This window comes from Oncorhynchus clarkii, chromosome 4 (genome assembly GCF_045791955.1).
Source record: "Oncorhynchus clarkii lewisi isolate Uvic-CL-2024 chromosome 4, UVic_Ocla_1.0, whole genome shotgun sequence".
Taxonomy (NCBI): Eukaryota; Metazoa; Chordata; class Actinopteri; order Salmoniformes; family Salmonidae; genus Oncorhynchus; species Oncorhynchus clarkii.
This window is the reverse complement of record NC_092150.1, coordinates 50,073,867-50,091,777: the sequence shown is the minus strand read 5'-3', so window position 1 is coordinate 50,091,777 and position 17,911 is coordinate 50,073,867. Positions and strand designations below refer to the sequence as shown.

Below are 17,911 nucleotides of genomic sequence, written 5' to 3'. Positions count from 1 at the left end.
TTTTCAGGGATACAGTATTCAGACCACTTGACTTTTTCCAAATTGTGTTAGTTACAGGCTTATTCTAAATTGATTAAATTGTATTTTTTTCTCATCAATCTAAACACAATATCCCATAATGACAAAGCAAAATCAGGTTTTTAGAATTCCAAAAAATAAAAAATTACAAATTTACATAAGTATTCAGACCCTTTACTCAGTACTTTGTAGAAGTACCTTCGGCAGCGGTTACAGCCTCAAGTCTTCTTGGGTATGACGCTACAAGTTTGGCACACCTGTATTTGGGGAGGTTCTCCCATTTTTCTCTACAGATCCTCTCAAGCGCTGTCAGTTTCGATGGGGAGAGTTGCTGTACAGCTATTTTCAGGTCTCTCCAGAGATGTCAGATTGGGTTCATGTCTGGGCTTTCACTGCAGAGATGGTTATCCTTCTAGAAGGTTCTCTAGAGCTCTGTCAGAGTGACCATCGGCTTCTTGGACACCTCCCTGACCAAGGCCCTTCTCTGCCGATTGCTCAGTTTGGCAAGGTGGCCAGCTCCAGGAAGAGTATTGGTGGTTCCAAACTTCTTACATTTAAGAATGATGGAGGCCACTGTGTTCTTGGGGACCTTCAATGCTGCAGAAATGTTTTGGTACCCTTCCCCAGATCTGTGCCTCGACACAATCCTGTCTTGGAGCTGTACGGACAATACCTTTGACCTCATGGCTTGGTTTTTGCTCTGACACACACTGTCAACTGTGGGACCTTATATAGAGAGGCATGTGCCTTTCCAAATAATGTCCAATCAATTGAATTTACCACAGGGTGACTCCAATCAAGATGTATAAACATCTCACGGATGATCAATGGAAACAGGATTCACCTACTTATCTAAATAACGTATTTCTGTTTTTAATCTTTAATTAAAAAAATGCCTCAATCCCTCTTCCGAAACAAAACTTATCCATAGTAAGCTAATGTATGGTCCAAGCATTGCTAGCATGTTATCTTTTAGAAAATTAACATTCAGAAATAATTTCTATTAAATGTTTTATGTAATTTTGTTGTAATGACAAATCTAGATTTTTTTGGGGTGAAAATATTTTGCTGTTTGTTTTTGAATATCTTCCTCTGTTTGAATGTACCTATTTCAATTGTTGGGAGGGACAAATGGCTTGGATATATCATCCAACATCTTTTAGCTGACAAAAACTTCCTCAGGCTTTTGAATGGCACGGTACAGTGCCTTGCGAAAGTATTCGGCCCCCTTGAACTTTGCGACCTTTTGCCACATTTCAGGCTTCAAACATAAAGATATAAAACTGTATTTTTTTGTGAAGAATCAACAACAAGTGGGACACAATCATGAAGTGGAACGACATTTATTGGATATTTCAAACTTTTTTAACAAATCATAAACTGAAAAATTGGGCGTGCAAAATTATTCAGCCCCCTTAAGGTAATACTTTGTAGCGCCACCTTTTGCTGCGATTACAGCTGTAAGTCGCTTGGGGTATGTCTCTATCAGTTTTGCACATCGAGAGACTGAAATTTTTTCCCCATTCCTCCTTGCAGCTCGAGCTCAGTGAGGTTGGATGGAGAGCATTTGTGAACAGCAGTTTTCAGTTCTTTCCACAGATTCTCAATTGGATTCTGGTCTGGACTTTGACTTGGCCATTCTAACACCTGGATATGTTTATTTTTGAACCATTCCATTGTAGATTTTGCTTTATGTTTTGGATCATTGTCTTGTTGGAAGACAAATCTCCGTCCCAGTCTCAGGTCTTTTGCAGACTCCATCAGGTTTTCTTCCAGAATGGTCCTGTATTTGGCTCCATCCATCTTCCCAGCAATTTTAACCATCTTCCCTGTCCCTGCTGAAGAAAAGCAGGCCCAAACCATGATGCTGCCACCACCATGTTTGACAGTGGGGATGGTGTGTTCAGCTGTGTTGCTTTTACGCCAAACATAACATTTTGCATTGTTGCCAAAAAGTTCAATTTTGGTTTCATCTGACCAGAGCACCTTCTTCCATATGTTTGGTGTGTCTCCCAGGTGGCTTGTGGCAAACTTTAAACAACACTTTTTATGGATATCTTTAAGAAATGGCTTTCTTCTTGCCACTCTTCCATAAAGGCCAGATTTGTGCAATATACGACTGATTGTTGTCCTATGGACAGAGTCTCCCACCTCAGCTGTAGATCTCTGCAGTTCATCCAGAGTGATCATGGGCCTCTTGGCTGCATCTCTGATCAGTCTTCTCCTTGTATGAGCTGAAAGTTTAGAGGGACGGCCAGGTCTTGGTAGATTTGCAGTGGTCTGATACTCCTTCCATTTCAATATTATTGCTTGCACAGTGCTCCTTGGGATGTTTAAAGCTTGGGAAATCTTTTTGTATCCAAATCCGGCTTTAAACTTCTTCACAACAGTATCTCGGGCCTGCCTGTTGTGTTCCTTGTTCTTCATGATGCTCTCTGCGCTTTTAACGGACCTCTGAGACTATCACAGTGCAGGTGCATTTATACGGAGACTTGATTACACACAGGTGGATTGCATTTATCATCATTGGTCATTTAGGTCAACATTGGATCATTCAGAGATCCTCACTGAACTTCTGGAGAGAGTTTGCTGCACTGAAAGTAAAGGGGCTGAATAATTTTGCACGCCCAATTTTTCAGTTTTTGATTTGTTAAAAGAGTTTGAAATATCCAATAAATGTCGTTACACCTCATGATTGTGTCCCACTTGTTGTTGATTCTTCACAAAAAAATACAGTTTTATATCTTTATGTTTGAAGCCTGAAATGTGGCAAAAGGTTGCAAAGTTCAAGGGGGCTGAATACTTTCGCAAGGCACTGTATATATTTTTTAACGCTGAAAATCCGGTGTTTCTATGGCAAACAGTTGTGTTATATTTCAGTCTTCTGTGATGTATTTAAAGTGTATTTCTGGGATGCAAAATCAACATTGAATACATTTCAACTCTATATCTGGCATGGTACAGGTGTCTTCTTTTTTATAAACCCATAACCATGTGTGTGAGGTGTATACATTTGTTTCAAACTAGATTTGCTTAAGACTACTAAGAAACACTCGGTGTGACCATGATTTAGCCACTGCAGTAAAATATTAAGTCAAAACTGTAACTAGACCGCTCAGGAACATTCAATGGCATCTTGGTTATTAACTCCAGTGTATATTTGGCCTTGTGTTATAGGTTATTGTTCTGCTGAAAGGTGAATTTGTCTCCCAGTGTCTGTTGGAAAGCAGACTGAACCAGGTTTTCCTCTAGGATTTTTCCTATGCTTAGCACTATTCTGTTATTTTTTTATCCAGTAAAAACTCCCTAGTCCTTGCCGATGACAAGCATACCCATAACATGATGCAGCCACCACCATGCTTGAAAATATGAAGAGTGTTACTCAGTGATGTGTTGTGTTGGATTTGCCCCAAGCATAATGCTTTGTATTCAGGACATGAAGTTGCCAGATTTTTTTGCAGTTTTACTTTAGTGTCTTATTGTAAACAGGATAAATGTTTTGGAACATTTTTATTCTGTACAAACTTCCTTCTTTTCACTCTGTGAATTAGGTTAGTTTTGTGGAGTAACTACAATGTTGCGGATCCATTTCCAGTTTTCTCCTATCACAGCCATTACATGACCAATTAGACTGTTACCAACCCTTAGTAAGCTTTTGGAAAAAAATGTGTTTGACCAGATGCAATGCCTATTTACAGTAAATACATTGACCACATACTTTCAGCACGCTTAAAGGGAAGTACATTCAACAAGCACAGCACAAATGACTTGGCTGAGAGAAATTGATGAAAAAAAGATTGTGGAGGCTGTTATGTTAGACTTTGTGCGGCTTTTGACATTATCAATCATAGTCTGCTGCTGGAAAAACATATGTGTTGTGGCTTTACACCCCCTGCCATATTGTCGATAAAGATTTACCTGTCTAACAGAACACAGAAGGTGTTCTTTAATGGAAGCCTCTCCAACATAATCCAGGTAGAATCAGGAATTCCCCAGGGCAGCCGTTTAGGCCCCTTAATTTTTCTACTTTACTAATGACATGCCATGGGCTTTGAGTAAAGCCAATGTGTCTATGTATGCAGATGACTCAACACTATACACATCAGCTACTACAGAAACTGAAATGACTGCAATACTTAACAAATAGCTGTAGTTTGTTTCAGAATGGGTGGCAAGGAATAAGTTAGTTCTAAATATTTCAAAACTAAAAGCATTGTATTTGGGAAAAATCATTCACTAAACCCTAAATCTCAACTACATCTTGGAATGAATAATGTGGAAATTAAGCAAGTTGAGATGAATAAACTCTTGGAGTACCCCTGGATTGTAAACTGTCATGGTCAAAACATATTGATACAACAGAAGCTAAGATGGGGAGAAGTCTGCCCATAATTCTACATCAGGTAATACAAGAAGTAGAATCAGATTTTAAAAAACAGGTCAAGTACAACTTATGGAACAGCGGGGACTGTGAAGAGACACAAACAAAAGTACAGACACCCATACGCAAGCACACACACTTTACACACATTTACTTTGTAATATTGTTGTATGGTGGTATTGTAGATTTTATGTAGTGGTGTAATAATGTTATATGATGTACTGTTTTATCTTTGTTTTATATGTAAAGTAAGTGGCTTAATGTGTAATTAATAACTTCACCATGCTCAAAGGGATTTTCAATGTCTGATTTTTACATGTTTTACCCATCTAACATTAGGTGCCCTTCTTTGCCAGGCATTGGTGGTCTTTGTGGTTGAATCTGTTTGAAATTCACTGCTTGACTGAGGGACCTTACAGATAATTGTATGTGGGGTACAGACATGTGGCAGTCATTTAAAATCATGTTAAGCACTATTATTGCACACAGAGTGAGTTCATGCAACTTATTATGTGACTTTTTAAACAAATTTTTACTCCTGAACGTATTCAGGCTTTCCATAACAAAAGGGGTTGAACACTTATTGACTCAAGACATTTCAGCTTTTTATTTTTTATGAATTTAAAAATCATAATTCCACTTTGACATCATGGGGTATTGTGTGTAGGCCAGTGACACAAAATCTCAATTTAATATATTTTAAATTCAGGCTGTAACAAAGCAAAATATGGAAAAAGTAAAGGGGTGTGAAAACTTTCTGAAAGCACTGTAAGCACACACAAAAGGTACACACAAAATAAACGTAGCCACTGACTTAGCGCCCCCTTCTTTTTGCTTCCACAGGTCCGTAAAGAGTACATCAAATGTTTCCGCCACACATATTGCTGTGGTGGCTTACCAACTGAGAGCTCACACAGCTCAACAAAGACCTCCACCACAAGGACAAGTGCACGCTACTCCTCGGGCACACAGGTACTATACCAGGGATTCTGACTGGGATTCATCTTTATGTCAGAGTAGATTGGCATAAACCCAGTTTACCGCAAAGTATCACCTATAATAGTTAACTAGGAGAGTCTCCAATTACTTCTGAATCCATTGAATCCATCAGAACACCCAGTAATGTTATATTTTTCAAGACCGCTGGCCAATGTAATTGTACCAGAAACACAGACCGTAGTTAAACAGTGACATGTATACTTTAAAGTAAGCTAACTGTTTCAAGCAGTATCTACTCTATTGCATGTGCACCTTTTTCCACTCTACCCCTTAGCACTCGCTTTATCTTTTTTTCTCACTAACGCCACTGTGCATGGAACTATTTGCGCTATTTGAGAGCATTGCAGTCACTTTTACCCTTTGAAAAACAAGAATGCAAATACAATTTTATGTTTATTCCTTTGTTATTCCTTTGCTATTGAACCACTTTTTTATAAATGTTTTGATAGCAGACAATGCTCTAACCAATAGAAAGCAATAGAAAGACAAACCGTCACAAGACATTCCCATCTTAATGGCTCATTAAACCTATGGAGCACCCGCCTATTACATCCACTACTTTTGACAGGAAGTATAAAAGTAGTCACTCAAAGCCTGAGTTAATATAATGTGTGAAGGCCAGACGTTGCACTTGGTGCTCTTTGTGTGAAGAGTCGGTTCGCCGATGCAGGAACACTACATACAGCAAACATAATGAAAGTTGATCTCAACAGTGAACAGGCTTCTTTAAGTCCTAATAACTGTCCCTTGTTAATCTGACAGAGCCGTATCAGGAGAATGTGGAATGACACCGTAAGAAAGCAATCTGAGTCCTCCTTTATCTCAGGTGACATCAACAGCACCTCCACCCTTAACCAAGGTCAGTCACACACCTCATCTCTTCTTCACACACCATTCACCATCATCGAGACATAAAATACATTTTCAAGTACCAATGATTTCATACAGAGGGGCTAACATCCTGAGAAATTGTAGTGAATGCTTTGGGCTTGATAAGATTTGCGGCACTGTGCTAAAAGGGATAGCAAGGATATTCTCCCTGTTCTGTTCTGCCAACTGAGGATTACAGAAATCCTTCCTCAAATACTTTGTGCTGTCATTTTGGGCAGTAATGTCGAACACGAATTGGGGCAGCCACTGTACTGTTTGTCCTAAGTCCAAAGTTCATGTGGCTCAGTCCATTAAAAAAAGAAGAAGAAGAAGAAGGAAATGCCAACAAACTCTAAATAAAGTTTTGTTTTTATTTTTAAACCTATGTTTGCTTGACACGCAGGGGCACATTATTTGGTCGGTATGTAAGGCGACCTCTGCTATTTCAAGGATTCAGGAGGGAGGAAAACAACCTTGTCATTTATTATTTAGCCAGAGCACAAGTATGATGATGAGAAGATGTTCAACTCTGGGTGACCCTGAGTGCTTAGTGTGTTGTTCAGCCTTTACGGCTCGGCATGGCTCTAAAATGGCTTTCCAAGTATGCAAGGAAAGAGGTTAGCCTGAGGTAGTCTGACTTCCCCCTCCCAAACTCCCCCTTATTATTTTTCACACTATAATTTCCTTGAGGTAAAATGTTACGAACAGTAGTTTGAAATTCATCTTGTCAATATTTTTCTGTCCCGATAAGCTGTATATTAGATGTTAAGGTTACATTTATCTATCATGCTCCAGTGTACTACCCTAGTTACCCTTGAGTACACTGTACTGAGGATGGCCCGCTCTTCAGAAACCACTCCGTGTCATTATAACATCCTCAGAGAATACCCTACAAGAGTGATGGGTTTTTCTAGTACACAGCTTATAAAAATGTTACTGGAAATGTCTAGTTTTTAAACGTGATGCAAGAAATCCATTATAACATTATAATCGGGGTGAATTGAGTATTTGAAGAAAATATCTGACATTGTAAAGTATTGGCATCCAGGTGAAGTTAGTGTTAGTGTGATATTTTACTAAGGATACAAGGGTGTGGTCATTTGTTGTGTACACGTTTCAAGCAATTGCATCATAGGACTTCAACTTAAAACTGTGGCCTAGCAGGAGCAATGGACAAAACAAGCGTTGCACTGCAGAAAATACCTGATAATGCAGTTTTAACAATTCATTAATATCCACAGCAATAGAAGGCTAAATGAGAGTATAGTTTTCTCACCAGTTACCTTTCTTGTCAAATAACAAAAACACAAAAAGGCTGACTTTATACTTTTTTTCTGTTGTTACATTGCTTCTCATTTACATAGCAGATTGTAGTAGAATTAGAATGAGGTGAACAAAAGTGCCTTTTGTGGTAGTGACTGTTTAGATGTTCTATATCCCCTCTGTATCCTAATCCTTGCTTCCACAAAATGCCTGTACACTTTGCTCAAGTGACATCCAGAGATAATATTAATATCTTGTCCTCCCCAAAAAATTCAAAAATGCAATATTTACTCTGAAAATAATAGCCCAGTTTTAGATGTACTTGACATTTTGTTCCATAAATCACCCCAAAAAGCACTCATTGTACCAATGCCAAAAACTGATCTGTCTTCTTCTGTCTTACCGCCTCCAGGAATGACGGGCAATTATCTTCTAACAAACCCTCTTCTTCGACCACAAGGCACTAACAACCCTTATAACACCTTACTGGCTGAAACAGTCGTATGTAACGCTCCCAGGGCTCCAGTGTTTAACTCTCCAGGTGTGCTTACTTAACACTTCTTGACGTACAGTTAACTTCTTCTTCTCTCTTCATTTTTTATACTTTGACTAGTTTTTTTTATGAGTTATTGTGGCCTTATCAAGATCAGAACGTTATCGAGTATCAACTTCCAATCTGGATCTCAGCAGGATCCCCAAATGGGTAACAGACATCGGTTGCTGAAATCGGTGTTGTAAGAAAGCACCGTGTGTATGACTTGGTTTGTGATTTATTAAGAGACCTCTGGTGTGCAGTTTCAGTTTTAAAGTTTCTCTTGAATGAGATAAAGTGATTCAGTGTACTGCCATGTACTGCCATGAAAAGACAGTATGAACATTGTCATGGCCTTTCAAATGGTACTCTGAAATTGCAGGATTATTGAGATTGATGATTTGTGATTTATTTATTTAGTGTTTTGTGGGTGAACCTACCCCTAAAACCGTATACGTTGCAATACGGGCAAGCTGAAATATTCAGTTTGTGCTTGAATATTTGTGTATTCATGAATGTGACGCAAAGAACAGAACAGATACCAATCCTGACAATCATCATTGGATGCTGTTTGATAAGTAAACAGTTAATTTACCTAAATGATCATGATATTTAAAATGTGTCCGTCCAGTATTTCAAATTGTGTGTAGGGATTATTATGGTACAATGCAATGATTTTTACATTTTTTTAAATGACAATTTAACATGACAATTTAAGTTTTAAAACAAATGTTTTTCGTTATCGATTTATGCTTTTTCCTTAAGCTTTTAAAAAATGATTTTCTGCTATTTATATATTTTGTGTTTTGGAGTGAACTTGCCCCTTAAACCGTATACGTTACAATACAGGCAAGCTGAAATATTCAGTTTGTACTTGAATATTTGTGTATTCATGAATGTGACGCACCATGATTTAGATCAACATTTGATTTTGATCAATGATATGTTTTTCAGGTATAAACAGATACCAGTCCTGACAACTGTCACTAGACACTGTTTGATAAACAAACAGTTCATTTAGCAAAATGATCATGAGATATTACGTGTTAGTCCAGTATTTCAATTTGTGTGCAGGGATTATTATGTTACAATGCAATGCAATTTAAAAAAAAATACATTTTTAATTACATTGTATATTTTGTCATGTTTTTTTTGCTTTCTCCTTACGCTTCCCTCTAGTGACCTACAGAGAGACAAGTATGGGAGTAAAACTTAACTTTGCCTATCAAATGTAAATTTATTTAAGCATGCTTATTAAAAACAACAACTCCCTGGTACATCAATGGTCATTGGCATTTACTCAGTGGGCAAGTGGTTCACAAACTATACCAACCAAATTATATTCCACCAATAGGAAAATACTACTTTCCAATATTGCATTCCTTTGGGATCCAACAGCTATCTAAGACAGCTGAGAAAGAATGGTTTTGTTATACCTCAGATACTCTTCTTCTTTCTCTTGGATGTGTATAAGTAGTTTGTGATCTGCAGACATCAACTGTAGCTTTGTTACTGGGGTGGCAAAGAATATTTCCTGGGTGAATTGAGAGAAGAGAGGCTTCCTACGTGAATGCCGTTCCCTGTGGCACTCAGCATTCTGTGTCCAGTTACATTCCCCTCACATCTCTCCCCTATTCTCCAGACATCACCTGTGTGGGGAAAATTGTTCTCCTAGTGAGGTATAAACAAAATGTACAAACGTCATGGTAGCAGCTGTAATCCTTTTTTTTGTTGTCCTCTTTCACTCTTTCCTTTCTTGTCATTTCTCTCCTCTCATCTCCGCTAAACTCTGTGATGTCTGTTTTACATGTCGGTGTGTCTGGAACACAGGAGGTTGGTGGCACCTTAATTGGGGAGGACGGGCTCATGGTAATGGCTGGGGTGGAATGGTATCAAATACATCAAATACATGGTTTGATGCAATTCCATTTGCTCCGTTCCAGCCATTATTATGAGCCGTCCTCCCCTCAGCAGCCTCCACTGGTCTGCAAAAATGGTCTATCCCCTTATCTGAACAACAGCATGTCACCATAAAATACCCATTCCTCTTAATCTCTCTCTTCTATCTGTGGCAGGAATTTATAGAAATGTTTTTCGCAATTTCTTTCTGTGCCAAAGCCGTGTTAGCCACGGCAGATACACAACCTCTCTCTCCAATCACACCCCACTAATATTTATTCTATCGCCGCCTGATTTCCATGGCCCTGTGCATACAGAAATTCATAACATGACTGCATCTGACCTTCCCAGCTGTGTTTTTCTTGGGCTGTTCTTGTAGAGACCGGGCGTACACTGGGGACTGTCATTTTGACTGATGTGAACCGCAGGGCTGCCGGCTAACTCTGACCTTGCCTGAGAGAAAATACAAAAAAACACAACTCAGACACCACTCAATTAAACAAATACAGCCAAAATAAATTCAAATCATTAAAATAATTTAAATAAAAATTGGTGGCATTTAATCTTTAAAAAAAGCTTTGATTGCTTGTTAATCAAATTTGCTGAACCCTTGCTCTAACTAAGTTGCTATGTTTTAATTTTTTTCCTTTCAGTGATTCTTCATGTTACAATAAATCATTTTACTTTCTTTTGTACATCAGCTACTCTTAGGCCAGATAGCCTGAACAGACAAACATGATGTGAGTTGTCCAAAGTGAGTCTCTCCACCTGCTGTCTGTCGTGATGTCGGATGGTGCTTGTGGGCCCTGAAGTGAGAAAGATGGCTGTCCGTGTTGACCATGACTCTCCATTCTGTATACATTCATATTTTCCCATTATTTTTCCCTGTCACCTCCAACAAAGAGTTGCTAGACAACTTCTTGTCTATGTCGTAGCTTGCCCATTTGTGGCTACATACCAAGGCCCGGTTTTCTGATAGTGATGGAACTTAGGCTTACGAGTGTTTTAACGATGCATCTTTCCTACAACGGACGAAAATGTAACATGCATTTCCCAAAACACCACGCAGAGAGAATGTTCGCTAAGTGCATCGTTGAGGCATTTGTCGAAACTGAAAGGATCGAGAAAAAAAAGGGAGCACTGCTCTCAGATCAGCGTTCTCCCTTTCAAAACTTACCTTAACATAAGAATTATTCCACAATACTGACGACGGATCAGTTCCTAGAGAGATATTATCACCTATGACTGCAAATATTGAAGTGGCTTATTCTAATGCTTACCCTATAATTATGTACTAAATCAAGATTTTTCACATCATTGTGCACGTTACACATCATGAAATATATTGAGGCAAAAATTACAGACAGTAGTGTACAAATAGCTAAATAAAACTCAATTGAATTAACATGAAAATGTATTTAAATGTCATTCAAATATATAGATCTATGTAGCCTATACTGTATTTATCTTTTAATACAGTTCTCAGTTTTCATTTGAAGCGTCTTTATATCATTTGCTTGTTATGCAAAGAAATGGGCAACTTTGTATTTGTCGTCACTGTCACATCGTTCTGAAGCTTTCAGCGGTCACAGAAAGACAGATAAACATCTTGATTTTGTGTTTAACTGAGACCTTCTGTGTATAAAGTGACACGGAAGGGGGAAAAAGAATCTAACGATGTACTTAGCTATTCTACAAGTGGTCTGAGGCAGTCGTTAATTACCAAACGTTTTCAAGATCATCTTTAGTAACGATGGTTTTGGGAAACAGCTCAGAGATTTAACTATGCTCATACGAAGGTTTTAATGATGAACGTAGCCTTAAGATGCTTTTGGGAAACCGGGCCCTGTACATTTACCTCTGACATGTGTGTTGTGATCTTCATGATTTCTTCACGTTTTTTAATGTTGTTTGGGATCACGTCTGTCCCTTTGTTACTAGAGAGTCAAAGGCAGAATATTTTAGTGAATTGGAAAGGCTTTTAGAGAAAGTATTAGTTCATGATATACAAACATTTTCCAAATTACCCCATAACTGAGAATGTAAAATAATTGTTCATTGTGTATATGCATGCATACACATTCTCCTTACAGATTGTCTAATTAGTAACATGGTACAGCTGAATCTTAGTCTTGTGCCAAATTATCTCCAGCGTCCTGAACAGCATTAAACCACTTTTCTCATTTTTTTCATATTGCTTTCAGAAGAATGGTTGTGACTAATTTAAATCCCCTCATATGTTTTCTCATTCCAGGACACTCACACACACTGAACCATCCCAGGGACACCAGTGCAATGGATACTCTACCGCTAAATGGTAACTTTAACAATAGCTACTCGCTTCGCAACGGGGATTACGGCAACAGTGTGCAGGTGGTGGACTGTGGACTCAGCCTGGACGACGCAGCCTTTGAAAAAATGCTAATATCGGAGCTGGTGCACAATAACCTCCGGGCTTGCAACAAGAGCCACAACCACCATGTGGAGCGGGGGGCTCCTCTTCCTCCATCGTCCAAGAGGGTGCACGTGGTGGGCGGGAGCAGCAGCGAAGATGACGTCATCGTGGCTGACACCTCATCTTTGGTGCACGGCCACAATATCAACACACCGGTGGGCCTGGGCATAGAGCTGCACCACCGGGAACTGGAGGCCCCGCTCATCCCCCAGCGGACTCACTCACTTCTGTACCAGCCGCAGAAGAGAGTGAAGACCACTGAGGGGGGCTTGGAGAGCTACGTCAGCCAGCTCACGACCAACGAGCATGGGGACAGCCTACAGTCCCCAAACAGAGACTCTTTGTACACTAGTATGCCCACCCTAAGGGACTCTCCATACCCCGAGAGCAGCCCTGATGCGGAGGAGCTGGAGGACCTCTCGAGCCCCTCTAAGAGGAGCGAGAACGAGGACGTTTACTACAAGAGCATGCCTAACTTAGGAGCAGGACACCAGCTCCAAGCGTACTACCAGATAAGTAGAGGAAACAGTGACGGTTACATCATCCCTATTACTAAAGAGGGCTGCATCCCTGAAGGAGATGTACGGGAAGGACAGATGCAGTTAGTGACAAGCCTTTAAAATATATTTAAATCATCGTCCCCTGTCCGCTGTCCCGACATCCTCGAGGACAAACATTACTGTACTCTGAGAGATGCCGGGGAAGTTTTTTTCAGAGAGCCTTAGAGCCCCCAACATGCACGCACGCACGCACGCACACACACACACACACTCCTCTCCCCCCAGACTCGCCACACCCCATCCTCCTCACAAACCAACAGACTTAAGTGCACTGCGATGGCAGTGCGACATTACCCCGACCGCTGGAGTGGAGTTTTAAACAGACTGTATATAAAATGCAGAGTTCAATTTAAGACACATACCATTTCTGTATTTAATTATTCTGCTGCTGTTGCATTTTAAAAAAGGATATAAAAAACTATTTAAAAAATGTTATCGGCCAATCCAGTTCAGCAGTTTTTTCTGGCCAAAGGTTGTACATACACTCCCACCATCCTTGTCAAGCCTGTTTCGTATTACATACAAAATGAAGCTCTCGGACCAGGATAAGGACTTATTTGTTTGATGGTGTTCTTGATCAGACTATTAATTAGGAATATAAGGTCCTGGATCCTAGAGTTGTCCCCATCACCGTGAAGGTTGGATTAACCACTAGCAATCAAGCCCCAGGCCTTATATTTTCTCAATTGAGCTGTTGTAAAGGGAAATGGCAAAATGAATATATATTTTGCTAGTGTAAAATAAAATTCATGGAAACCCGTAAATATAAAGAAACCTTTTAATTGAAAATGTAACATTTGAAGAGAATATTGTGTAAAAGTTGCACATATGTTATAAAATGTGTTTATAGTTCTTACACATCATTCATTATCGTATGTTTGAACAAAAAAAGCAGGTGAAAACAAAATAAGTCTACAAAGAACAAGGTTAATGCATAATAATTTGTTCCACTTGTGAAGTGTTTTTCCATACTGAATTCATATACAGTATGTTGTCCATTTGAAATTTATATGATTTTATATTGCTAAAAGGTCGTTATTTTAGTAAAGTGGGAATACAACAGTGTCTAATCTAATCGGATAAACAATCATGACATAGAAATGGGCCACTCAAGACTAACATCCACTCGAGATAAAACATTTACCATAACATTTTTATTCATTATACATGTATTTCTTCTTCCTGGGTATGGACATTTATTTATTGAAATATTTTCAAAAGATTATACATTGGAAAATGTAATATTTTCCAGCACTGGTATACATAGTCCTTCTTTTTATGTAAACATGCTATTAAGGGGCCCATCAATAAAGACAAATGTAAAGTTCAACACTTGTTTAACAAATAAATAAATGTGAGATTTTTTTGTAAAATGACAGTTTTATTAATGTTTTGTGGTTTTGTACCATTGGAGAAGTTTTAGGCTTGATTATTTTGCTATGGACAAAATACACTTTTGACTCAAGTCATGAGTACATCCCAAGCACCTTGGAAGGTTATCAGTGATATATTTTCAGAGGGATTGCTTTGCTTTTGTTTTCTATCAAAGACTTTGCCTATTAGTCAAGCTCATTTCACCTTATGTGTTGATAAGCCAAATCTTTCCATGTGATTCAATTATGAGAAACTCAGGTAGGAAAATTACATTGTAAATGTTCCTCTGTGTGGTTGTAACACTCCAATAAAAGTTTGAAAATTACACCGGTTCATAACATTGTCCGATTAGTATATTATTGAGCACTTCACCAGACACCATTAAAATCTAGGTGATGCAATTCTGTAACTCATCAGCTGGCTTTTTAATAATATGTAAGTGGAAATGAGTCTGATGCTTTACAAGGGTCGCTGTTATAGTTGGAGGCTGTTTGGAGAAATACAGTACATCACAGTAAATATGTCTTATTTATGACACATATTTGCACCAATTAATGCCCACTCCCGCTGAGGACAAAAGTCAGTCCTTTGTTAATGCTCAGGTATTGCTAATTTATGACACATTCTAATAGGGTAAATAAGCCACTGGTTAGAGCAGGATGACAGCTCACTGCAGGGAATCTGGAAATTACATTGTTTATCATTTGCCATTGAAGGAAATGACTCAGGATCTGCACCGCCAAGACGCTCTCACTGTCAGAAGAAGTTCACATTAAAGGGACAGTTCACCCAAATTACAAATTAATGACTGCAATTTCGGTGAACTATACTCTTAAATTGCATAAACTTTGTTGATGTTGCTTTTCTTATAATTGAGTGAGAGATATTGCTGCAATTATCAGAGGGACAATTTATTAACTGCGAATTCTCGGGTTTCTCACATTCTCGGTTTATCATCGGAAACAGCTGATGAATGCTGCCATGGTGGTTCTCTGACAAACGGTTTTAGTGAATACTTTGAATTATATGATTATTATATCATTTTATTTTATATCTAGTATTTTATATCCAGTTTTTATTATTTATTTTGGATCCAGCAACGCAGATAGCCACAGTGCTGGAACCGCTATATTTGTCCCTGGATCATTTTAGTAGTCTTTTAGTAGCCTATTGGCTAGTAAGCAAAATGGCTGAATTTAGTAAAGGGTGTTCTATCAGCACAAAGCAGTGAAAACTCCTTTGACTATCGCTGACCATAAGGCAATTAAATGCCTTTTATGTGATATGTTCACAATAATCCCAGTGAAGGACTTTTATGAAAACTTCACCTGTGTCAAATGCCACAAACTAAATGCTGCCACGAAGAGGATCATTACTTTACTTGAGGAAATTAAACATCTGGATGAGTTCTAATTTTGAATAAGGATGCCTCACGTTGAAATACTCTAGTCAAGTCAAGGAAATGTACATTATCCCTGTCTTCATTTCAATAGTATTTAAACAGCCACCAAATAGATGCAGCCTCAGGCCCATCGGGGCAAGCTTTGGTAATCTAATTTCTATTCCTATGAAATTTCCTGACTTACTTAATGATCAAGTTTATAACGACCTGGTTACGGTAAATATGGATACCCCTGCTGTTTTTAGGTCTGGCGAAGGGCTGGGTTTGTGACATTTAATTGTGCAAAGTATGATGTAAAAGATTGACTTTATCAATATCTGGATGCATGACATGAACACAGACATTCTTGTTTTGGTTAAATTATTTGATCATGGATAAGGACATTGGCACTGACATTGCTAATTACAAGATTTTTAGATATTTTCAGAGAAAATGTGGAGCGGTGGCGATGTAAGTAAAATCCACTTGTGCTCTTATTCCCCAGAAATGTGAAATCCTGGTTTTAGATGTGACCATGAGACAAAATGTGCATGTATTTGTTGCTGGAGTGTACAGTATAGGCCCCCTGCTGCTTTAATTCATGGGATTAGTATCCTAGCTGAGCATTTACAACCTTTTCTATCATCTGAACTGGTGGTCTTAGGTGAGTTTAACCCGGACTGGCTGACACCGATCTCGGATAACTTTAAGAACATTTGTTTTGATCTTAATATAACCCAGCTGATCACAAAACCCACTCAGTTAAATGTGAAACATCTAGATAGATCCTCATGATTGAATTACATTTTCACAAATATGTTTGCAAACTTAGTGATCATTGTCCTATAACCTGTTTTGGAGATACTAGACAACATAATTCTGATCCCTGTATTATTAGGAAGATACATTTGAAAAACTTTTCTGCCCAAGCGTTTATGCATGACTTGTACCATCAAGTGTATACCTGACCCTGAATTAGCAATTGAGCATTTCTCATCTATTTTTATATCACTTGCAGATAAACACGCTCCTTTTAAATGCTTCCCTACCCAAGAAAGTTATACTGAACTCTGACATCATTACTGAAAAAATTAGATAGGTCATGCTTTTTATCAACATTTTCTGTCCTCTGTTTTTGTTTGAAAGAAATGTTGGTTTAATAGACCTGGGTCAGTCAGTAAACTGCTCGTCCCTCTCCCGGCTGCTAATCGACTTGATAGAGGACCAGACAACCCCCAGTGAATCCTTGTACTCTCTGGATCAACTGTCTACCTTGTGAAGATGAAAGGCGCCAGGAGGAGTTGGCTGCCGTTTTACGGGCTCTTAACCAATTGTGCTATTGTGTGTGTTTTTTTCGCGTCATTTGTAACTTATTTTGCACATAATGTTTCTGCCACCGTCTCTTATGACCGAAAAGAGCTTCTGGATATCAGGACAGCGATTACTCACCTCGTACTGGACAAAGATTTTTTTTTCTCGTGTCGGACGCAAATGATTTACTTCAGATACATGACAAAGCCCACATCCCCGTCATTCGCAGGAGAAAGAGTCGGAGATATTGGGGACATAGGTCGGGGTGCCTTGTAAGGATCCAACGCGAGTGGGTAATCTGCCTCTACCATCAGTCCTATTAGCCAACGTACCATCATTGGATAACAAAATAGACAAGCTACGTTCCGAAAATCCTACCAACGGGACATTCAAAACGGTAATATCTTATGTTTCATCGAGTAGTGGCTGAACGACGGCATGGATAAAATACAGCTGGCAGGGTTTACGCTGCATCAGCAAGATGGGTCAGCTGCCTCCGGTAAGACAAGGGGTGGCAGTCTGTGTATATTTGTAATCAACAGCTGGTGCACAAAGTCTAATATTTGGAAGTCTCAATGTTTTGCTCGCCTGAGGTAGAGTATCTCATGATAAGCTGTAGACCAAACTATTTACCAAGGGGGTTTTCATCTATATTTCTCGCTGTTTATTTACCACCACAAACCGATACTGGCACTAAGTCTGCACTCAATGAGCTATATAAGTCCATAAACAAACAGGAAAATGCTCATCCAGAGGCGGTGCTCCTTGTGGCCGGGGTATAATGCAGGGAAATATAAATCAATTTGACCAAATTTCTACTAGCATGTTAAATGTGCAACCAGAGGAAAAAGAACTCTAGACCACCTTT

At 38.9% G+C, this 17,911-nt stretch overlaps 1 protein-coding gene across 2 annotated transcripts in view; it reads left to right on the top strand.

Moving 5' to 3' along the window:
- The window catches only part of LOC139406913 (adhesion G protein-coupled receptor L2a), a 197,838-nt gene extending 183,802 nt beyond the window's left edge, over positions 1-14,036 (top strand). Inside the window, exons 21-25 of one of the 2 annotated variants that reach the window (XM_071150070.1) lie at positions 5,243-5,371; positions 6,161-6,257; positions 7,944-8,072; positions 9,243-9,260; positions 12,217-14,036. In XM_071150070.1, coding sequence (XP_071006171.1) covers positions 5,243-5,371; positions 6,161-6,257; positions 7,944-8,072; positions 9,243-9,260; positions 12,217-13,037 — 1,194 coding nt within the window. In that variant the 3' untranslated portion in view covers positions 13,038-14,036. The remainder of the gene's footprint in view (positions 1-5,242; positions 5,372-6,160; positions 6,258-7,943; positions 8,073-9,242; positions 9,261-12,216) is intronic. The other variant, XM_071150072.1, reaches the window with a different exon arrangement.
- The last annotated feature ends 3,875 nt before the right edge of the window (positions 14,037-17,911 follow it).